This window comes from Gobio gobio, assembly GCF_949357685.1.
Source record: "Gobio gobio genome assembly, chromosome: 23".
NCBI lineage: Eukaryota > Metazoa > Chordata > Actinopteri > Cypriniformes > Gobionidae > Gobio > Gobio gobio.
In genome coordinates this window covers 38,389,645-38,414,316 of record NC_137119.1, presented here as the reverse complement: position 1 = coordinate 38,414,316, position 24,672 = coordinate 38,389,645, and the positions used below count along the sequence as shown (strand labels likewise).

General features: G+C 38.8%; 2 protein-coding genes across 2 annotated transcripts in view; one reads left to right on the top strand and one right to left on the bottom strand.

Moving 5' to 3' along the window:
* The first annotated feature begins 422 nt into the window (after positions 1-422).
* ube2ib (ubiquitin-conjugating enzyme E2Ib) lies at positions 423-9,553 on the top strand. The gene is made up of 7 exons (XM_079806303.1): positions 423-705; positions 1,908-1,984; positions 2,143-2,226; positions 6,109-6,181; positions 6,256-6,365; positions 6,469-6,548; positions 8,743-9,553. Exons 2-7 carry the CDS (start codon positions 1,919-1,921, stop codon positions 8,804-8,806), a joined length of 477 nt encoding a protein of 158 aa, XP_079662429.1. The 5' UTR covers positions 423-705; positions 1,908-1,918; the 3' UTR covers positions 8,807-9,553.
* A 3,463-nt stretch (positions 9,554-13,016) lies between these two features.
* The window catches only part of LOC307119768 (interleukin-4 receptor subunit alpha), a 22,111-nt gene continuing 10,455 nt past the window's right edge, over positions 13,017-24,672 (bottom strand). The window contains exons 6-9 of the mRNA XM_079806292.1: positions 23,816-23,984; positions 23,629-23,719; positions 23,486-23,552; positions 13,017-13,467 (exon numbers count right to left, since the gene is read on the bottom strand). Of these exons, the coding sequence (XP_079662418.1) occupies positions 13,165-13,467; positions 23,486-23,552; positions 23,629-23,719; positions 23,816-23,984 (630 nt within the window). The 3' untranslated portion in view covers positions 13,017-13,164. The remainder of the gene's footprint in view (positions 13,468-23,485; positions 23,553-23,628; positions 23,720-23,815; positions 23,985-24,672) is intronic.

Sequence of the window (24,672 nt, the reverse complement as noted above, 5' to 3'; positions counted from 1 at the left end):
GCATCATTCCCAACATTGTGTAATTCCAGCTCAGATGCTTCCCCGTGCGTAATGGAGATTTCATTTGAATATTAATATTCCCCCTTTCATGAGAGATTAATTCCACGAATCCGAGCATCAATGATGCACACACGTGACCAGCACTGCCATTACAAGAAATAAAATAGTCGGGTTCATGAAAAACATCCACATCCCCGACGTATAGAAAGTCATCAATATCAGCAGAACACAAGTGCTGAGTGAGCCATTTTTATTTTGATGATTTTTTTCATAGATAGATAGATAGATAGATAGATAGATAGATAGATAGATAGATAGATAGATAGATAGATAGATAGATAGATAGATAGAGGAAAAATAATTATGGTACTGTCCCTTTAAATTGTAGCCGTCTAAAGGAATGCCTGTTCTTAAATGTTTCTACGGGGTTAAAGACAACGCCTCATATTCCCAAACACACGGCGCCTATACGTATACTATACATATTTCAACAATTCGATCGGTTAAACGAACAACATTAGCCTTATTTCAGTTGATCACGAATTTCCCTGCAGGCGATCTGCGTGTAGTGCCGCTGGTCCTGATTAGACTGCTTCACTCAGAACCGAATGTGTTTTCGGGAGGGAAACTTCACAGCTTTGGTACCGAGTCAAACACGGTTCGAGTGAGCGGGCCCAGGAGACGAATAACACTGGGATTCACACGGTAAGACGGTTCTGTCCACGCGGGCGAGGCATTATTGTGTTTTAGTAACTAGTAAACGGTCGCATCGGTTTTGTTTGGTATGGTTGCTGTGTGAACGCGCGCTCGCGTCAAAGGAAGTCGAGTTTCTTTGTCCTGCGCGCTCATGAACCGCGTTCCAGCGCTCGACTCCATATTTATTGACATTTTATGATGTCATAATGTGAAGCTAAAACCCTTCCTTGATTATGGTGTCAAAGTGTGGAGTTAAAATCCCAGTTATGTCATAGTGTAGAGTGAACTTCTATTATGAACATTTAAAACCAGTATTATTACGCCATAATCAAGGTTGTAAACTTTACATTATAACATCGTAATATGGAGTTTTACCCTTTATTATATCGATGTAATAGGTTAATGATAACCTCAGTTTTCATTATGATGTTTGATTGATTACATAGTGTGACATAAAATCTTTTTTATGATGTCATATTGTAGATCAATGTTACATCAATTTTAGTGTAATAATGTGAAAGAATTATGTGATTATAGTAGGATATATACATTTGTAAACTGTCTTGTCAAGGGCTAAGTTGAATAATTGGAAAACATAAATAATTAAAGCTGCAGTGTGTACATTTTAGCGGCATCTAGTGGTGAGGTTGTGAATTGCAACAGCTCACCCCTCCCTTTCGAAGCACTTAGAGAAGCTACGGTGGCCGACACAGGACAAAGATAATGTCGTCGGAGAGAGCAGAGAGTGACTAGCGCTCTGTAGAGAAGTTTGTCCGTTTAGGGCCACCGTAGAAACATGACTGTGCAAAATGGCAGCTTCACTGTAAGGGGACCCGCAGTGTGTGTAGATAGAAATGGCTCATTCAAAGGTAATAAAACACAACAGTTCATTATGTAAGGTCTTTATACACCACTGAAAACATAGTTATGTATATTATATTGAATTTAGTTCAACAGATCCTCATAAATACTTCACACTGCACCTTTAATATGTGTATGTAATTGAAATAAATACATTTGCTATATTTAGAGGTAAAGTTCACTATTATTTCTAAGTATACATTTTTATTCTGGTACTGTCCCTTTAAATGTTTGCCATTTAAACTTTTGTTTTGGTGAATTTCTTATACTATTCCACTTTCACACAAAGTAAAAATCTTCCCATGGATGGATGAACTCTTATACTTGGATAAATGTGCATTTCTCCATAGGATCAGTGGTCATGTCTGGCATTGCTCTGAGTCGACTTGCACAAGAGCGCAAAGCATGGAGAAAAGACCATCCATTCGTGAGTAACACTTATATTCTTTTAATGAGTGCACTTAACAACAGTTGTATGGTATGCACATTTTATAATCCTATAATTGCTGGGTTTATATCCTGTGCTTTGTATCTTCTGGTGCTCACTGCTCACTTACTGCTTTTGTCCCGATCAAATGTTCCCAGGGCTTTGTTGCTGTCCCGACGAAAAACCCTGACGGTACCATGAATCTTATGAACTGGGAATGTGCTATTCCAGGAAAGAAAGGGGTAAGACGGTTAATTTAAGCTTTAATTAGACCAATCCGCTGTAGTTATGTACAGGGTGGCTGTGGCTAGGGGTTTTCCAAAGTTACTAGCCACTCAGCATTTTCACTGGCCAGAAATTTGTTGTTGGCTATATTTAAATGACCACTGTACACACCCAAATCAAGTCTACATGATATGTGTAACATGACAGGTCATCAAATAGGCGTATTTAGCTCTGATTAGGTTGTGTGTAATGGTGCGTTCACACCAGACGAATAAATTACGCTATTCGCACGTAGTTGAACGCTTGAACATTTTGAGTTTACTCGCTTCATTCGCGGGTGACATTCACTTTGTGTCTTTTTTATAAAAATACTACTGTTAATGTCTGACAAAAGGTAGTTTTAAGACTTTTCCAGGCGATAATGTAGTTGTTTAAAGCTCAAATCTGTGGTTTATTTATAAATAGAGCGCCTATTTGAACATTTTATCTGGCATTTTGGGAGTTGTGAGCCCCGGTGGATTAGCAGCGCTCAGCGCTTGTTAACCCCGGCGAGAGCAGCCTTTCCTCGGCATGTCCTTCAGACGTTTGCCGCTGGTTCTGTCTCTGTGGTGTCTCGAGCTATAATTCGTCTTGTGTAGATGTAACGGGTGATCTTTGCTCTCATGGATCTATAATTTGTTCCCTGGCAAATCGTTTAGGCTGAGGGCAAAGTGAAGTTTCATTACTTTTTTATTTTTAGGCTATTTAACTTTACGTTACCATTGTAGCCTGCTAGCACTGACTTTGAATGTTTGACTGAATTTTTTGCTTTATTTCATGTATAGCTTATTATACCTTTTACTTATACTTTTGTATTATTGATCAAACATAAACTTGCATTTAACAAAAAGAGACTGGGTTGTGTTTCATGTCATTTAATGTTATCACAGTGATAATCATATGCACACTTGTCCGAACCAGATATTAATATATGGTTTAATATAATCTAAACCAGATTTTGTCCTCATTGTTGTCACTATTAGAGCAAGCTCCTGATTGGTTAACGTGGTGTGAAAATCCGCCAAAGTTCGGATTTTTCGATTTGCGCGATTCACAGCATTCACACGTCAATTTGCGCTGTTATTCGCGCAAATCGCGCCGCAGAATGTCTATTCAAGTCTTTGCATTGACTTAACATGTAAATCACTTGTGCGAAACGCTTCATTCGCGTCCGGTGTGAATGCACCATAAGACAGATAAACACTAAGAGTTGCTTGTCTGAAAAAAAAAAAGATTTTTTGGTGTTTATTATAATTGATTCTCAAGCAATATTCTCATCAGTGACTATGTTTACATGTGCACCAATAACGATTATTTCTAATAATCAGAGTAAGGTCTAAAGCCCGTAATACACCAAACCGACGGTCGGCCGTCGGGCAGTTTTTGTGCGTCGGCCAACTAAGTTTTCTCAGTGTGTTCTGCACCGTCGGCTGAAGTTGGTCCTCGTCTGCCTTTTTTTGTCCGATTCGACATGTTGAATCGGCGCTCGTCGGGCCATCTGATCATTCAGATTGGCTGTTCAGCTTCTGCCACCTGCTGGTACGGAAAGGTATTTCCTCTTACGCAGACGCAGAACAGGCGTGTTACTTGGCCGTCTGTGTTGAGTGTCAGGGCAACTTTGGACCCAGACACTGCCGACGTGAGCCGACCCCACAGTCTGCTTTCGTCATCACTAGTTCATCGGCGTCGGCTTGTTGTGTTCAGGGCTTTAATTGCAGTAAGATGTTTGCATGACACAAGCAGAACTCTTCACTACAGTTTACATGCAATTTTCATTATTCTGATTATACTCTTATAAGTATGGTTATAGCACACTCAGATGTGCTACAGACACACAGCATGCATGTTACCAGCCATTGTTTTAATCTACTCACATCAAATTCAAAATACATTTTAATGGATGTACTGGATATTATTCGGCGTCGTGATGAATATCGCAATGCCGGGTTTGCCTACGCTGACGTCGTGTTCTTCACACTGTCTGGATGAAGATACGGAGCAGTGATTTGGATAAGAGAAAACTTCAGAATAATGTCACAAAGTTCATTCATGAAGTTCGGCTTCCGTACAGAACCGAGCACATGTGCACTTTGGTTAGTGCGGTAATAATGCGATTAGGTGTTTACATGCCTGTTTATTGCCATCAAAATTGGTGATTTTACAACTTTACAGTTGGTTTACCAGGCCCCGACTGAGCCTGGTTTCTCCCAAGGTTTATTTTTCTCCATTAGGTCACCTAATGGGGTTTTGGTTTCCTTGCCACTGTTGCCTCTGGCTTGGCGTGCTCAGTTGGGGACACTAAATTTTTCAACTAAACATCGAAATAAATCTAATTAATAAACTAAATTAACCATTTAAACTAAATTACTGATCGAATTATTGATCTAAAGCCCACACTGTCACTGTATGATAATTGAAATGAACTGATGACATCAGCGTTTTTTCCAGAATGGCTATACAGCTGAATAAAATTATGCTGCATTATTTTCCTGTTTAACACTGTAAAGCTGCTTTGAAACAATCTACATTGTTAAAAGCGCTATATAAATAAAGTTGACTTGACTTGACTTTTATGACTGTTAGATATGCTTTTGAAGTTAGAAATGTATACCAATAATGTGTATGTAACTTTAGAGACGGTCCCTAAATTTGCAAATATCGAACGTCCAACGCCAAGCCAACTCTATGCCAGTCACATCAGATGTGCTATGGTTCTGCTGTGATCTTTGTTTGAAACTATATTCACTGCTGAAATGGAACAAAAACAGTCAATCACTGTATGATAAATTAATCTCCTACCTACATTGCACGTACATCTCTGCTTTGTTTTTATGATGAGAGTGCAGATTTCAGTGAGTGAGCGCTAGGATTGGGTACCAAAACCTGGTGCACCGGTACTTATATAACCGGTATATAACGCAGATTTCGGTGCCCCTTAAATTCAAACGTGCTTTGGCTGGCACAGAGCCTGAGACAGACGCAGTCAGTGCTTGTCACATATCACAACTAGTCAGTTTTTTCAACCACATCATGTTTATTTTAGGTTTCAGACATTTAAATGCACACAAGTACTAGCAAAAAATACACACTGAAGTCTATGGAAGCAGCAATAACAATCCTTTCAGATATAATTTGACCACGTGCCTTATTTATATCAGATACACAGTTTATAGTTTTCTCTATTCTTTCCCAGTTCACCGGTCACTTACTTTCATGTATTTCGTGAGACGTGGATGAATTTACGTGATGTAAATCCGATTCTCTCAATTGCAGTGCAAACTAACATGGCGGCGCCCATCGTGCATTATAGATCAACTAACATGATCATTATAAAGGGGTTTTAAATGATAACCTGTTCACTTACACATTGGATTCACTTAAACATTTGAAATCAGAATATCAGATAGTTCATGATATAGTTAACAAGTTGACTGCTGTGTGTCCCGTGACAAGCATGAGGCTTCGCCATGGAAATAATAAGGCAATGTGTTGTAAAATATTTAGTCAGAGAATATGGTCATATTTCTGCAAAATAATTGCTGAAACTTGAAGCTGGTAAATGACCCAAACGATACCCAACCCTAGTGAGAGCGCGCTCTGAACAAAACTCTGGCTGATCTGAACGCCTCTGATTATTAGACATTACATTCATAAGCTCAACAGAACCGTGTGTGATTGGTTATAATGCACAACGCGATTATAACAGATGCCTTTTGAGAAGACTACAATAAAATTAAACCCGCCAAAGTGGCTAGTGGTAGTGACAGCTGAAATCCACCCGCAAATGGCAGGTTGGCGGGTGTTAATGTCAAGCCCTGGTTATGTAGCATCATGTGAGATTTCTCTCCATCTCTCCCTAGACTCCATGGGAAGGAGGTCTGTTTAAGTTAAGAATGCTGTTTAAAGACGACTACCCCTCATCACCCCCAAAGTGTGAGTTTTGCACTAACACATTCTGTCCATGTTGCCTGAACCACACCTCACAAATGCTTGCTTCTCTTTCGCAGGTAAATTTGAGCCTCCGCTCTTCCACCCGAATGTGTATCCGTCAGGAACAGTGTGTCTTTCCATCCTGGAGGAGGATAAAGACTGGAGACCTGCCATCACTATTAAACAGGTCACCTAAAACCATATTCCACTCCAGTCGACGGTATTCCTGTGCTTTGCTTTCTAAAGTACACTATTATAATAACTTTTCTTTCTGTTTTTTTCTCCTTCAGATCCTGTTAGGGATTCAGGAGCTCCTAAATGAACCGAACATACAGGATCCAGCTCAGGCAGAGGCGTATACTATTTACTGGTATGTTTAACACATGCAGAGTTACAGTACATACTGAAGGCATTGTTCCAGAAACTAGTGAGCTTGTATATGTGATCTTAAGCGGTTCATCGGCGACAGTTCTAATGCACAGATATATGAGGATTAAAGAGTGAACCATATGAGAAACACTCACCAGAAAGCACATGTTTCCAAGTTAATAATTTGATAACCATGAAAATGCACTTAAAAATATTGCGCTTCCATATAAAACTGGACCATTAAAACACCATTTAAGTATTATGAATAATATCAGGGTTCCTACGCAGTTTGGAAAAGTATGGAACAATATTTGTTTCCCCTTTTTTGTTTTCTAAAATATAAAATGTTTAAACTTTCAACAACAAAAAATATATATTTATCATACAAGCAGAATGATTTCATGGCAAAAGTTTAGTGATCATTTTAATGGTTACTGAACCACATTTACAGTATCAAACTGAAACGTCAAGAGGTAAATATATGCAGGTTATAAAGCTGTGCAAATATTTACAGATGATTGTCCTATATACCAAATATAATGCTGTGTTTATATTAATTATGGTCTGAAAGATCTACAGAGAAGTTTGGAAATTTGAGTCTAGAAAAGTATGTAATTATGAATATTTGAAAATGCGTAGGAGCCCTATATCATGCTTGTTAAATCATAATTCACCATTCGCCAAGATTCACCAATCACATCGCCCAATCTGCCGCTTTGTCTGACAAAGCCGTCAGGAGAGTTAGTAGATTAACGTCGTTGGACTTGAACTTGGAAAAATGGTGTGTACTGACGTCTTTCCTCAGTTGAAACAACATTTCTTTTAGTGTTCATTCATGTTTATGTCATGCTTATCAATGAACTAGAAGGAAGAGATGAGCCTCTCCCCATCTGCACCCATCTGTGGACTCGTTCCTCCAGCTCTGGCCATCCTGCTTACAGTCCGCGATTAGCTTTCTTTGTTTTCTTCATTACAGTTAAAGTAACCTTTGCTTTTCGCCAGTCCCTCACAAGCTTCTCACTCACTCCACACTTTCTTTCTGCTGCTCGATTACCGTTTCCGGCAGCATATTTTACTAATATTACCTGCGGTTTGTAATTTGCAGAATAGGATTTTCTTTTTGGGGGGGATTTTGTTTGTGTTCAGTCTTTCTCAGTTGACTTTAAGTTAATATTTCAGTTAAAGTGTTTCATATTTCAGTTGTTTTCAGTTGATTTTTTCAGGGGTAGGCTACAGGAGCAGCATAGAGCGCCCTCTCATGGCTGTAGACATAAATGTTTTCTCTTGTCAGTCAGTATGAATTCATTTTGATATATAAGTCGCAGGACTAGCCAAACTATGAAAAAAAGTGCGACTTATAGTCCGGAAAATACGGTAGTAATAATGTCATAATTATGACCTTTATGTCTAAATTTAATCTCATAATTATGACTAAACTCGTATGACGTGTACCTTTTATCACTTAATTTGATCAAATTTAACCCATTGCCACTCCATAAGTGAATATGAAAAATATAATGTTTGGTAAATCGTAATTATGACAAAAAGCCAATCACTTTTTATCTAATTATTTTTACTTTGTCATTATGACTTAGTATCTCATCATTTTGACTGCCGTAATTATAATTTTTATAATTTCTTTTTTAATATCACTGTCAAAATATTGACAGTTTTATATCATAATTTTGACTTCTTATGTCTCGATTGACTTACCAAAGCATGTTTTTTAATTATGTGGCAGAAATGGGCTTCCATAGATGTATTAAAATAGAACTATTTTCCGTTAACTTTATTCAGTATTTGCACAGACACCATTGCAATGCATTCTTTTATGATTAAAACTCAGCATTATTTTGCTGCAGTGTTTGGAACAGCCTTTACTTTGAGAGCAAACCTATGATGCCTTAATATGTTGCCTATGTAGGCAGTGAACTGCTTGCCCTGAATGTTTCTTTTTCTCAGTTTGCACTACATCTTGTTTCATGCCTGTAAATCAGAGTATATGTTTAGTTAGATGACCCCTTTTTTATATAGGCTATGCGTATTTATCTATAATTAACATTGTAGTCCTGTGAGGAACATCATTTCGTCTCTAGATATAGCAGAATGACAGTAAAGCTCACTAGGTCCTGGAAGAGCGTGTGTGTGTGGGTGACGTTTCTTGTATTGATTGCTCTGTGTGTGTTTGTTTACAGTCAGAATAGAGTGGAGTACGAGAAGAGAGTTCGTGCACAGGCCAAAAAATTCTCCCCGTCGTAAGCGAGACCGAGACGAGTGGAAAGAGGGATTATGTGAATACTCGTGCTATCCTCTCACCGGGACTAAAAGGACTTAAAATATGATGTCTGTGCCATCAACCCCAAACCCTTCCCCTGCACCACAAAATGTACACTCTTACACACTCCTCCTCATCCCTTTTAATTTCATTTGCTCTCCGTTTCCCTTACAACGCAGTCACGAATTCAGCATCCACGGGTCTTCAAACCGGCTTGTAAGAAATCACATCAACTTCAGTCTTCGATCAAAGCGGACTGTTGGGATTTTAGCTCTTTGTTCATTGGTCTGTGTGCTTACATGCACTCGTCATTTTATTATGTTTGTAAAGCTTCGTTTCCTCTTGAAAACGTGCGAGCGAGTGAGTGAGTGAGTGTGTGTGTGTGCGTGTGTGTATGTTCCAGCGTGGCTCTGGTTTAGGTTGGTTTATTACGTCACATATGTGGGATAGTGCCTCATGGTGAAATTTCCCCTCAGAATGCTGATCTTGGACCAGTTTCCTCTCCATTGGGCCTGTTTGTATTTGAGCAGCCATGTGGTCTTAGATCTTTCTAGGATTGTCTAATGCTGATTCGTTGAATAAGTCCAGAGTAATGGCTCCAGTGAGCAGCAGAACCAGTCCCATTCTCTTAAACATGCTGTACATGGTTTCTTGTTTGTTTGATGGGAACATGTGTCCTGTGTTCACACTGATTGTGTCTGTATGTTTAATAAAGCTCTTTCTACAAAATACGTCTGTAAGCTCTGTGTGTGTGTGTGTCCTGATCAGACGTGTTTTGTAGATGCGTTCTTGTGTTCAAAAACAGCTTGATGGAGCAGAATGCAGGGGTGTTTAAACATGGCCCTGCGTCTTGATGCTCATGGCTACTAAAAACAGAAAATGGTGAGACGTGATTGCTGAAGGTGTGCTGAATGAAGAGTTGTTGACTGACTTGATGCATCACGGATGTTTCATACACACTGCATTTTTATTTTTTATAGAAGAATAATAATTTCAACAAAAAGCTATAGCAGTAACTGACAGCATTTTACAATGGCTTTAAATATAAAAAAAAATCCTAAAAACGTATAAAATGTTTGCAAACAAGCTTAACTTTTTTTTTATTTGCCTAGTTTAACTAGTCATTTTGACTGATTATTTCCTATTTAAAGGGTTAGTTCACCCAAAACTGTAAATTCTGTCATTAATTACTCACCCAAATGTCAACCCCATAAGACCTTTCATCTTCAAAATGAAGGTCTTGCGGGTTTGGAACTAAATGAGGCCGAGTAATTAATGACAGAATTATTATTTTTGGCTGAACTAACCCTTTAACTGCGTGTAAATTGTGGCAAATAAACTGCATTGTTCAGCAATATATCAGGATTTGCTCACTGATTAGCAGATAATGCGTGGCCGAGTACGTTTTCATTTATACTTTTGTGCATAAGCGCATATAGTATGTATGCATATAGTGCATTACCTAATATGCAGTGTTGGGTAAGATACTCTAAAAAAGTAATGAATTACTAGATACCAATTACATCTTCAACAGTGCAATTAGATTACTGTCCGAAGTACTCTCTCTAAAAAGTATTGGATTACTTTCTAAATCCCATATCAACCTCGACCAGTCGAACAATACAAGGACAGACATGAAACTGCACTTTTGATTCTTTCAAATAAACAAACAATAGCACAAAATATTCTTGAAGTGGGAGGTTACATTAAAAATGTACATTTTAAGATAAAAATTTTATGTTAAATACAGAATTATTGTATAGTCTATATAGTATTTAATGCAATAGCAATTACAGAACATTTAAGAGTGCTCGGTTATGGCAAAAATCATAATCACGATTATTTTGGTCAATATTTTGAAAACACGATTATTGGTGGGTGATATGATCAAAGTCTTATTTAATGATATGAGTCATTTTAAATGTCAGTGAAGTTTCACAAATATCGATACTTCAGCTAAATCTAATACCAGGTTAATTAATGCAAGTAAAAAGTCCTCAAAACAGCTCCAGAAGACATTAAGTAAACAGTCAACAATAAAATAAGAACAAAGAAACTAAATTACAAACAAAACCGACAAAAAATACAAATGAAACTACTAAGTGTGCACGACTAAAAACTGTTGAAATATGACGATAGCATCTGGATATAGTAGCTGTTGCAGTGCTGCTCACGTTAACTAACTGTATTTAGAGTCTAAGGATCTATTATATAACAATAAACATTAAAGGGTTAGTTCACCCAAAAATGAAAATTCTGTCATTAATTACTTACCCTCATGTCGTTCTACACCCGTAAGACCTCCGTTCATCTTCGGAACAGAAATGAAGATATTTTAGTTGAAATCTGATGGCTCTGAAAGGCCTCCATTGGCTCAATGGCACGGTTCACTCTCAAGACCCTTAAAAGGTACTAAAGACTTCGTTACAAAGTCCATCTCACTACAGTGGTTCTACAATAACTTTATGAATCGGCGACAATAGTTTTTGTGCGCAAAAAAACCCATAGTGATGACTATTTCAAAACAAAGCATCATGAAGCTTCGAAGCGTTATGAATCACTGAGTCGATTCAGCGGTTTGAATCGCCAAATTTCAGCAGTTTGGCGGTTTGACAAGCTTCATGATGCTTTGTTTTGAAATCGTCATCACTATGCAAGTCGTTATTTAGGGTTTTTTTGCGCACAAAAACTATTGTCGCCGATTCATAAAGTTATTTTAGAACCACTGTAGTGAGATGGACTTTGTAACGACGTCTTTAGTACCTTTTAAGGGTCTTGAGAGTGTAACGAGCCATTGTGCCAATGGAGGCCTTTCAGAGCCATCAGATTTCAACTAAAATATCTTCATTTCTGTTCCGAAGATGAACGGAGGTCTGACGGGTGTCGAACGACATGAGGGTAAGTAATTAATGACAGAATTTTCATTTTTGGGGGAACTAACCCTTTTAACTATAACGCGCTTCATAAAATATTAATTCTATTAATATTCCTGAGAGGTCAACTAATGCCATCAAATCTCAAAATTTGCTGTAATTTCATCAATTTGCCAGCGAGTGCGCTTGAGATGCACTGAAATGCATGGGGTTCAATGCTGGAACTATTGGTTGTTTGGAAATATTGGTCGCTCCATGACACGCTTTACTCCCGCATTCCTCAGTTCCTATGGAAGTCAATGGGAGTGTCGTAACTCTGGGAGGAACGAAAGCGCGCCGCTGTGAAGGAAATGATGGTGTGCTGGACACAATGCGGCAGCGGCACAATAATCGTTTTACCTCGATTATCTTGTTTTCATAATCGCTGGAAGCCGAATTAAAATCTGAATTACGATTAATTGCACAGCCCTACTTACTTTTAGCCTAGAAATCTAGACGCACCCTAGCGGCAGAACATTTATTTTGCCGCGAGTGTAGTCTAGCAACTCTCGGTAGACCTGAGAGCTGGAAAAACCAAACTCTGGTCAGGCCAATCACAGCGTGTGTAGAGTCGGTGGGCGGGTTTAACATAATGACGGCACGGCACGACAGTTGCGGAGGTTCTGCGTGCTACTCGTAAACAAAGAAGCTGACGAACAGCGACTCTAGAAGACTTGGAGTTAAGCTTTTCTTTGAGAAAAGAACAAAGAACGGCACTGAAAAGAAGAAGAGAAGAAAAGAAGATATGTTCGAAGTTTTGCCGACCGGATACAGCGAAAGTCTATCAACTAACGTTAGCTCGGCTTCACCTTCTTCTTTGCTCTGGTTTGTTGTGGCGCTATCCAATTGCGTGCAGAAGACAACTGTTTCTCCCGCCCCTCGGATTGGGCCCTGTCAATGGTGAGTTTCCAGACCCAACATCTTGATGTGGGTCTGGCTTTTCAGGCTAACTTAACTTTTCCCTTAAAAATTAAAGTATTTGATTCCTTAGTAATTCATTACACCCAACACTGCTAATATGTGAAGATCGCTCAAAATTAGCCTTGTTTCCAAACTTTTGCACATTTACACTACCGTGCAAAAGTTTGTGGTCGGTAAGATTTTTAAATGTTTTTGAGACTCTTCTGCTCACCAAGGCTGCATTTATTTGATCAAAAATACAGTAAAAACAGTAAATGTGTGAAATATTTCAATTTAAAAGAATAGTTTTGTATTTTAAAATGCAATTTATTCTTGTGATGGCAAAGCTGAATTTTCAGCAGGATTCTTACATGATTTTCAGGATTGAATAGAAAGTTCAAAAGTTGAAATAGAAATATTTCGTAACGTTATAAATGTCTTTACTGTCACTTTTGACCAAATTAAGGCATCCTTGCGGAATAAAACAAAACAAAAAAATCATATTGACCCCAAACTTTTGACCGGTAGTGTTAGATGGAATAAGTGTGTGAGTTGGAGAGAATGCAGTAGTCCTCGCTGCATGTGATGCTTCCTCTCTCTGTTGCTACAAAATCACGAATCCAACAGCCCGAGTCGACCTCTGACCCCACAGGAGAATGGGGCATGCTGGGAGATTGGGGCGTTGGGTCATCCTGGTTGCTCGTTCCCATCGTCTCATAAACAAAAGCGGTCAGCTGAGGGGGCGTGTCTGTGCTCTCTGTCAAAATGTCAATCTGGAGAGACTCCTCCCCCTGCATTACAGCTGTCGTCTTTTTAGACAGCATTGAACAGATCTGAAAATACACACACGTACAGACCGTTACCATTATGTCAATGCTATAGTTCATTTGGTGTCAGAACCAGCAGGATCAACTGTTCCACTGTTTTGATGTTGCTATTTACCCGTTTCAAAGAAATGTTATTTTATAAGACGTACTTAATGCTTGAAATTCTGATATTGATGTGGAGTATAAACGCATGTACTTGACTTCCTGTAGAACAGGATCAAATGAGCGATGTGTTCAATTATAAATGTAATGTTTGCAACTAACCACAAAGGTTAAAGAGAGGCCACACGGGGGTGAAGAGAAGTTTTTAAAACTACAAGCGAAAGTAAGATTAGAGAAAACAACAGTAAAGAAGGTAAGACAACCGACAAATAGCATAGGAGAAGGTGAAAGGCCATATAACTACAAACTGAGCTTCAAAAAAGAATGACTGCAAGGCAGTCTTCTACGTCATTCCTGAAGGACTTTAGGCTAGATTTGACTATCCTTACCCTACCTGAATAATCATAGGGTTAAGGTGTAAGATGAAATGTCACACTAAGTAACACCACCAATGCAAAACTTCCGATCAAATTCACTTTAACCCCAGAAACCATCATTAAACTAACCATATCTATCAAGGTCAGCCAAACAGTGTAAGAATGAAGATCATTGATTACATGTAAACAGAATACCACATTCCTATCTGAGGCTTGAGTTCAGATTCCCTTTTCATTTGAGAAACATAAAGTAGTGAAGTAACATGAAGTGTTTCTCTGTGAAGCAAGTGATCGATGAATGATTTATTTGCAGACTAGCGTCTGGCTTTCTCCAACATGTTCGTCCAGCACTGACCACAATCGCGTTAAGAGTGAAAATCGAGTTTTTTACTGTTGTTTATATGTCTATGTGGTGTTATTAATTTGCTTTAAGACAAACCACGTGCAACTTCATAAGTCAACACCATTGCAAGGTGTGTTTTCTCCTTAAAGGAACACGCCAACTTTTTGGGACTTTGGCTTATTCACTGTATTCCCCAAAGTTGGATAAGTCCATACATACCATTCTCATCTCCGTGCGTGCCATAACTCTGTCTAACGCACCTCCCCGCTAGCCTAGCTTAGCACAAAGACTAGAGGTAAATGGCTCCAGCTAGCCTACTGCTCAATAAGTGACAAAATAACGCCAACATTTTCCTATTTACATGTTGTGATGATTTGTATAGTCACAGCGTGTACAAATAACAAGGTTACATGAGACAGCCATCTTATAAACATATACATACTGGGGACTATATTCTCAGAAGGCGCAGCACTGCTCTACTTCTGCGGAGGGATTTGCTCGCAGCACCTGAGAAGCAGCGTGGTGAAGAGGAGAGAGTTCGCTCAGAGTTGGAGTAATAGAGTCAGTAATTACTAGATAGTTTACAATCATGGGTGTTCGCTGTATTGTAAAGAACTGCGACAATAAACAGGGGAGACCAGGTAATACAATGATATTTCATAGAATTCCAATCCAAAACGCTGACCTGATGAATCGATGGCTACTTTGCTACTTAATTTGAAGTTGTCTGTGCATGTTTTTTTTACTCTAATAGAATTAGACCCCATTGACATTATACGACTGACAGACTGCAATGGTTGGAGTTAAACATCTTCATTTGTGTTCTACTGAAGAAAGAAAGACACCTACATCTTGGATGCCTTGGGGGTAAGCAGAAAAACATCACATTTTCGTTTTTGGGTGAACTATCCCTTTAAAACTGCAGTGAACCTACCACGACCACAACGCAGCCCTGTCAGCAGAGACCGTGTCAACGAGTTGTGAAGGCTTCCCTCACTTCCTCTCTGTACAAATGTTACTGAAGCGACTAAAAACGCTGTATTATGCAATGCAGGCAAGTCATTTGTCATTTTGTAAAGAAAAACTATGCGCCTGCGCACATACGTATTCAAACGTGCTTGCCTATAGACTAAACACATAATGCTTAAGGTTTTTTTAAGTTTACACGAAGATGATAACGGTATCGTTTCAAAACTATTTCAAAACCTGTTTCGGGGTTTGTGTTCTGTAGCCGCCGGGCGCTGTTGCCGTGCGGACGAGCGGTCGGAACGCATTGAGAGTTTTATGTTTTAGTTGAAAATGGTGTTGTGTGTCTAAGTCAGGGGTTTTCAAACTTTATGATGCCAAGGACCCCCAAATATGATGAACCTTTTATGAGGGACCCCCTTCCCAAAATCCATCTATTTTTATGTATGAAAAAACATTTAAACTGTTAGATAAATAGTAAGTGTGACATTATAAATGTGGGTGGAGAGTTCCTGCCTCAAGTGGAGGAGTTCAGGTATCTTGGGGTCTTGTTCACGAGTGAAGGGAGGATGGAACGGGAGATTGACAGACGGATCGGTGCAGCTTCTGCAGTAATGCGGTCGATGTACCGGTCTGTCGTGGTAAAGAAGGAGCTGAGCTGCAAGGCAAAGCTCTCGATTTACCGGTCAATCTACGTTCCTACTCTCACCTATGGTCATGAGCTGTGGGTCATGACCGAAAGGACAAGATCCCGGATACAGGCGGCCGAAATGAGCTTTCTCCGCAGGGTGGCTGGGCGCTCCCTTAGAGATAGGGTGAGAAGCTCAGTCACTCGGGAGGAACTCGGAGTAGAGCCGCTGCTCCTCCACATCGAGAGGAGCCAGCTGAGGTGGCTCGGGCATCAATTTCGGATGCCTCCTGGACACCTTCCCAGGGAGGTGTTCCAGGCACGTCCCACCGGGAGGAGGCCCCGGGGAAGACCTAGGTCACGCTGGAGGGCTTATGTCTCCCAGCTGGCCTGGGAACGCCTCGGAGTTCCCCCGGAAGAGCTGGAGGAAGTGGCTAGAGAGAGGGAAGTCTGGGCGTCTCTGCTTAGACTGCTGCCCCCGCGACCCGGCCCCGGATAAGCGGAAGATGATGGATGGATGGATGGATGGATGGATGGACATTATAAATACAACACATTGTTTCCCAACTTAAATTGGCTATACTTAAATGTTGGATGTATAAACCTGAAGAAGGACATTTTCAATTAAAAATGATTTGTATGAGCAACTTTCACAATAAATGTATGTAATCAGTTTACAGACTGCATAAAGGCATATATCTCACTGGGGTTGTAAGGTGGTATTCTTAATGCAGTCTGTAAACTGATTACATACATTTATTGTGAAAGTTGCTTATACAACATTTTTTTAATTGAAAATGTTCTTCTTCAGGTTTATACATCCAACATTAATATCCAATTTAAGTTGGGAAACAAAGTTGTATTTATAATGTCACACTTACTATTTATATAACAGTTTCAATGTTTTTTTGTGCATTAAGATAGATGGATTTTATGAAGATTTTATGCACTGCTGTGCATCTATAAATTATTAATTCAAGAACGATGTCAAGTTTACTGCAACAATGGAGCCGTGGACTTCACATACTTTTCAAAATCCAGCGTTTAGTTGAACCTGCTAAGCGCTCGTTGTCACATTTGTAAACACGGCGGTGTTCTTCTTCAATGAGGGGGTTTGAGAACGCAACACACTCGTCTCGAATTCAACCAATCAGATGACCTTGGATACTCCTGTACCACACGCATCAGACGTTCAGCCAACGGTCTGTGGGCGTGACGCCTGAGACTGAGACTATTGTTGATATGAAAAATCTGGTAGGCAATTAGCAATATAGTGGCTGAATTATGTATATGATGTACAACCCCAAATCAGAAAAAGTTGGGACAGTATGGAAAACGCAAATAAAAAAAAGAAAGAAGTGATTTCTTTTTACTTTGACTTGTAATTCATTGCAGACAATATGAACACAAAATATTTCATGTTTTGTCTGGTCAACTTCATGTCATTTGTAAATATGCATCCTTTCCTGTCATTCAGACCTGCAACACATTTAAAAAAAAGTTGGGACAGGAGCAATTTAGGGCTAGTAATGAGGTAAAATGGTTAAATAATGATGTGATTTGAAACAGGTGATGTCAACAGGTGATTGTAATTATGATTTGGTACAAAAGCAGCATCCAAGAAAGGTCTAATCCTTTAGGAGTAAAGATGGGCCGAGGATCGCCAGTTTGCCAACAAATACGTGACAAAATTATTGAAATGTTTAAAAACAATGTTCCTCAAAGAAAGATAGGAAGAGATTTGGATATTTCACATTCAACAGTGCATAACATAATTAAAAGATTCAAGGAATCTGGAGGAATTTCAGTGCGTAAAGGACAAGGGCGCAAGCCTAAGCTGAACAACCGTGATCTCCGATCCCTCAGGCGGCACTGCATCAAGAATCGTCATTCATCTATAAGCGATATCACCACATGGGCTCAGGACTACTTTGGCAAACCTTTGTCAAGTACCACAATACGTAGTAACATCCACAAATGCCAGTTAAAACTGTACTGTGCCAAAAGGAAGCCCCATGTTAACAGTGTCCAGAAGCGCCGTCGACTTCGCTGGGCTCGGAGGCATCTGGGATGGACCATCACACAGTGGAAACGTGTACTGTGGTCAGATGAATCAGTATTTCAGGTATTTTTTGGGAGGAATGGACGCCGTGTGCTCCGGATCAAAGAAGAAAAGGATCATCCAGACTGTTACCAGCAACAAGTCCAAAAGCCAGGGTCTGTCATGGCATGGGGTTGTGTCAGTGCCCTTGGCAAAGGTAACTTGCACTTCTGTGAAGGCACCATTAATGCTGAAAAGTACATAGAGATTTTGGAGCATAATATGCTGCCTTCAAGAAGACATCTTTTCCAGGGACGTTCATGCATATTTCAACAAGACAATGCAAAACCACATTCTGCACACATTACAAAGTCCTGGCTGCGGAGGAAGAGGGTACGGGTACTTGACTGGCCTGTCTGCAGTCCCGACCTGTCTCCAATAGAGAATGTGTGGCGCATTTTGAAGCGCAAAATGCGACAATGAAGACCCCGTACTGTTGCCCACCTTAAGACTTGTTTGCAGGAAGAATGGGACAAAATTACACCTGAAACACTTCATCACTTGGTGTCTTCAGTCCCTAAACGTCTTTTAAGTATTGTGAAAAGGAATGGCAACATTACAAAGCGGTAAATGCTTCACTGTCCCAACTTTTTTTTAAATGTGTTGCAGGTCTGAATGACAGGAAAGGATGCATATTTACAAATGACATGAAGTTGACCAGACAAAACATGAAATATTTTGTGTTCATATTGTCTGCAATGAAGTACAAGTCAAAGTAAATTTAGAAATCACTTATTTGTTTTCTTTTTTTTTGCGTTTTCCATACTGTCCCAACTTTTTCTGATTTGGGGTTGTATATTATGATGTTATGCCTTTCTCCACTGACGTTCTATGTTGTTCAAAGCATTTCTAAATGCTGATTTTAGAAGGCAGCTGTCTGACTCTAAGATGACGAACGGGAACATGGTTTGTGTAACATTAGCAACACATTATCTTGTAAAGAGCGATACCTTTGTGCAGCGTTTACTCTGTAAAGTTGAGCGAGTGGATCTCTGAGGTCTTGTGAGTGAGTGGGGGCGGGGCTAATTTGTATATTCATGAAGCCACGTATACTATATGAAGCAAGGGTGTTGAGTTAGACTGGGTAAAGGCAGCAACATACTCCGCAAGAACAGAGAAAAAAGTTCTCGCTCCCAGGGCTGCGACGTCATTTTGTTCTCGGAGCCCTGGTTTGGGAGTTCTCGCAGCTCGTTCTCGACCCATCGTCTGAGCAGAACTTTTTTCTTGTGGGTGTCCGAGAACTATTGTGTGATTGGTCAGAATTTTAAAGTGAGGGGGGTTAATGAGGAGAAACGGAGAAGTTCGGCACCTGCTTTTCTCGTGAAGTATGGAATGTCCTGGCCAGAACGAACTTTGCTCTTGTTCTTGCCACCTCGAGAAAACGAACAAATTTCTTGTTCTTGCAGAGTATGTTCCAAGCTTAAACCTGTACATTCATTTCTACTGCTTCTGTTACACTTTTGCTGGAACCAATCACAGACTGGCTTATCCACCTGGCGCGCTATAGGCCCTTTTCACATGACGTCACGCAACTTCCGTTCCGACACAGAGCCGTGTATGATTACTTCCGCCAGCATAGTGAAACGTTATGGAGTTTCATGCTGCGTTCACACCAAACGCAAATATAGCGTCAAAATCGCGTCTACCACGTCTAGTTTGACGCGTGAATATTTTGAATCCATTCACGCGTCCGCAGCGAATTGGACGCGCATTGAAATCGAGCGTTTGAAGCGAAATAGACGCGTGTTCAAGGCGCTCCAGGAGCTGCGCTTGGATGACAGCTCGCTCTTACTCCTGTACAATAAAACGAAATATGTCATAAAACACCACTCTGCTTCTTTTCATTTGCATTAAAAAAAATATGAAACATTAATAGCCACACAAATGTGGTTCAGGCAACGCATACCCGGATAATTTTCACTGAATGTATATTTATAACAAACGAAATATAAAACAACCATGCCTCTTTTCGTTTACATTTAAAAAATAAAATAAAAATATAGGCCTACAAATTAACATGTGGTTCAGAAAGTGTACATAGGCTATATATGATTATCACTGTAATAAAATTAAATAATTCCTAAAACACAACCCAGTCTAAAGTTAAATAGCCTACAAAAATAAAGTTATGAAACTTCACTTTGCCCTCAGTCAAAACGATTTGGCAAGCAAATAGATTCATGAGACCAAAGATCGCCCCGAGACATCAGAGCCAGCGGCAAATGCTAGAAGGACTAGCTGAGGAAAGGCTGCTCTCGCCTGGGTTAACGAGCGCTGCTGATCGACTGGATCTCACAACTCTGAGAACGCCAGATAAAAATTTCCAATCACTCGCGGCTCTATTCGCGTTCAGTGTGAACGCAGCTTTACACAGTCCATCTGCCAGAAATACGTTAAGATGATGTGCAGCGTCTTTCAGACAAATTTTCGCTTACAACACGTTCTAAACTTGATAAAGGATAAAAATACATTGAACAGAACCTGTTTGATTATAAAAGGCAAGCATGTATTTTCCAGCTCAGCGTATAGTGGAGGAGTTCGAATAATGGACCGGTAGTTGTTAGCTTTCTCTTCTGCAAATAGAAAAAGTCCTTATATTCTTGATTAATTTAGCGCAACACAGAACGCAATATTGTAATTGTGGTTCCATAATTCCGATGTTAGCTATAGATTGTGTGTCGTTAGATAAAAGTCGGTAATTGGTTTCACCAAAACATTGCTTTGGAATAGTTTCGAATGTAGTTGTAGGTGAGAGGGCGTTGTCAGACTGAAACATTTTTATTTATAACAGAACAATAGTCTTTCACTTTTCAGGATGCACATGAGCTCAATTTTGAGTGTCATGGAAAAGGCTGTGAATAATGATGTATATGAAAGTTTTTTATTTTTAATAAATTTGCAAATATTTCAAACAAACGTCTTTCACGTTGTCATTTTTTGGGTGTTGTTTGTAGAATTTTGAGGAAAATAATGAATTGAATAAATTTCCCCATCCAGTTAATGTAGGCTACATGTTAAAGAAGGGTAAACTGGAAATGATCATTAACGTTATTAAACGAAACTAAAATATAAAACCTTGTAAATACGTAAACATTATTATTCTAAACTTTATTTGAGTTGTTAGGTAGCCAGTTCTGGCACTCTCCTGAAGTATCCAACGTGAGTACACTCAAAAAAAAAAAAAAGATTTATGATGCTGTTCACTTTATTTAAGCAATTTATCTTGATTTAACACCATTATATAAGGTTTCTGGTTCAAATGTAATTTATTCATGTTAAACTGACTTAAAACAGTTACTCTTTGACATAACTTGATGTTTTCATTTTGGAATAACATGTCAATCAGGTAACCCAAAGAAATAAGATTTTCACTTCCCATCATGCTTTGCAAAGGGGCTGAATTCGGAGAGTAAATGTTTAAATAAAGTGCAATTTGATGCATTTTTAACAAGATGAGAAAATGTAGAGACTTTTTAATGCTTAATGTTTTGTTATGTTGGTATTTAAAAAGTTTGTGTTATGTTAGTGTTTTTGGAGGTTACCATTGTGGTGAAGTGTAGAGCATTTGCTTGGGGTGAGGACAATAACTATTAAAGTTGTTTTAATAAAAACAAACTACTCTGGGTGTGCTATGGATGTAACAAAACCATCTTCTGACTAGTCAATAAAATCTTGTAAAAGGTTTTGTAAATGGACTATTCTTTGAATTAATGTAATTAAATCATGGAAAGGATTTCCATGTGATTAAATGGCTTTCTTTCAGCATTAAGCACTTTTGTTAGGCTAACTTAAATAATATAGTTGGTCCAAAACATTGCAAATTAGTTGGGCTGACAGACACTATTAAATTAAGCTGTGCCTAACCATAGTAAATAAGTTGAATCAACCTTAATAAATTAAGTTGACCCAACGTAAGTACATTAAATTGGAATAACAGAATTGCATAATGCTGAAATAAAGCAAGTTAATCATGTGGAAATACTTTCCATGATTTTTTTATGTTCATTCAAAGAGTTATTTTTTGAGTGTACGGTGAAACGGAAGTGCGTATACACTGCTTTGAGGAAAGGCGGAAGTTTTCTGACGTCAATGTGAAAAGGGCCAATTGGAGGGTTTGAAACGATGACGGATAGAGAAGCGATGGGTCGTTGCCCGTTGATCAAGCCTCTTGTGGTCTGATTGATTGAAGGACTATCCAATTGCATAGAGTCATTTGTCAATTATGCTCTTGTGCAGTAGAAAATACAGAGCAGACTCCCCAGACCAATGTTCAATCTTAAATTGAGCTTGGTCTGGTGATAGCCAGACAAGTGTTGGGTTACATTCAAGCTATTTTAAGGCATGAAGACATTTTTTTTTTCACAGGAAAAAACTTTAAATATGTCATTATGGTGATCAGAGATGAGTTTTAAGGGATACAATTATTGACCCCAGGGGGACTTCAACATAAATCTAAAAGCTAATTTTTATAAGCTAATCCTCTGGTAATCCCCAAATGAGTTTGCAAAGTCAGAAATGTGTTTGATATCTTATATCTGATAACACACCGCTAAAACCATATTTGATATCGTTCTCATATCTGATCTGAAAAAGCTTCCTTTATGTACCGTTATAAGTATTTTTTTTAGATTTGAAATAGCGTTGTTTTCATTTTAAGTAGTTTTAGTGTTTTTTGGTTTGAGTTAGTTGCATAAGCAACATTTCTAATTTCAATTGAACTTTTTCAAGTCTAATATTTATGTTTTATTTTATTTCAGCATCTTTCAATTCATGAAAACGATTTTTAACATTGTTCAAGAAAAAGATTTCCAGGAATGCTGATCTAAAAGAGTCTCTAAGTGTCTTCATCCACGAAACAATATGATTTTGCTGCAATATGTGTACAATTGAATTACAATCAAGCATCACTATTATTGCTTAGGCTTTTAAAAAAACACTTACCCCTGGTTTCACAGACAAGATTTAAGATAGTCCCAGACTAAAATGCAAGTTTAAACTGTTTTCACTAAAAGAAACTTGTACTGACAATATATCAGTGCCATTGTTTTGTCTCAGGATGCACACCAGTAATGTTTTTCTAAGGCATGTTTATAAAAGCTACTTCAATATCCTAATTGAACTAAGGCCTAATCCTGGTTTAATCTAATCCCTGTTTGTGAAACCGGGCCTTAAAGTATTAAACGTTAGGCATAACTTGTGCAACAGACATTGATGCCTTCAACTGTTACGTTGGCAAACAGTTCATTCATACAACAGTTCATTTATTGGTAAACTTTATTGGTTCAAAATAAACTAAATTGAAATAATAAGTCAATGCGTCATCAATCCTTCTTCCAAAAAGTGTTTTTGTCTTACCCTGATTCACTATGCTAAACCATTTTGATTCTTTTGTTCCAGAATGAATCAGCATTTTTGAATGAATCATTTGAGTGAATGATTAAAATGATAACACGGTAACATGTCGCCACCTATGTAAACTGTTTTGGTGTATATATGGTGGAAGTTACCTGAATATCTACATCCCAGTCTCTGAAATAAGGGGCTGGTGATGGTATATAATCACGCTTTCTCCATCTACAACACAAACATCCATCATTTACTTACATGAAAACAGACGGAAGAAATTAAAGCATTTCAGGATGTTTCTCACCTGGAGTATGGGATACAGGACAGAAGGACCAGCAGGAATGGCAAAGGAAGAAAATACCAGGCAATGTGGAAAGATGTTTCCGGCGTCTCTTCTTAAACACACAAAGCGAGATGAGTATTTAACTTCATCTGTCATATATACTGTCTCTCCTTTTTCTATTGTTTGTGTGCGATGCAAACTGACTCACTGTGAATGTCCCCTGACCTCCAGTTAAACACAGGGGCCCACAGACTCCACACGCCATTATAATCCGTTTGATCCGGCCGCGATCTCACACGCGCTATGTAATTTGTGTGAGGTTCAAATCTAGACTCGTCCACGTACACCTTCAGGTCAAGAGATTCTACCTCATACAGCTGAAACACATGCATTTTCATTTGTAACTTATAGAATTGAAAAGCAACTTTAGAAGTTCAGTGACAAAATAGTGACATTTTCAACTAGTGCATAAAAAGGGTGTAGTTTGACCGTTGTACTGCGTAAACATGTTTCTGCATTTAGTGCTATGCCCATGGTGTAAAATACATAGTTGTGAAAAAGAGGTGTTAAGAGAAATGAATAGAAAAACGCACAATTGTTTTTCAAAAGCGTGTGATGTCTCTCAGGAGTTATCACACAAGACTTCACACATAAAACACCATGTAACGATTTCCACAAGCTGTTTCACTGCTGTAATGCGAAGCAATATAGATGGTCACACTTGAGATTAGGGTACAATTCTCACTATTAACTGTCAACTATGACTTTTGCCTCAGTAACCCCTACTTACTCATTTTAATAGTAAGGTAGTTAAGTTTAGGTGCAAAATAATACATTAATAATAAGTACTAATACACATCCAGTAGTAATATGCAAGCTAATAAGCAACTAGTTAATAGTGAGAACTGGACCCTGAACTAAAGTGTTACCATATATATATTTATACACACCGATCAGGCATAACATTATGACCTAATATTGTGTTGGTCCCCCTTTTGCTACCAAAACAGCCCTGACCCGTTGAGGCATGGACTCCACTAGATCCCTGAAGGTGTGCTGTGGTAT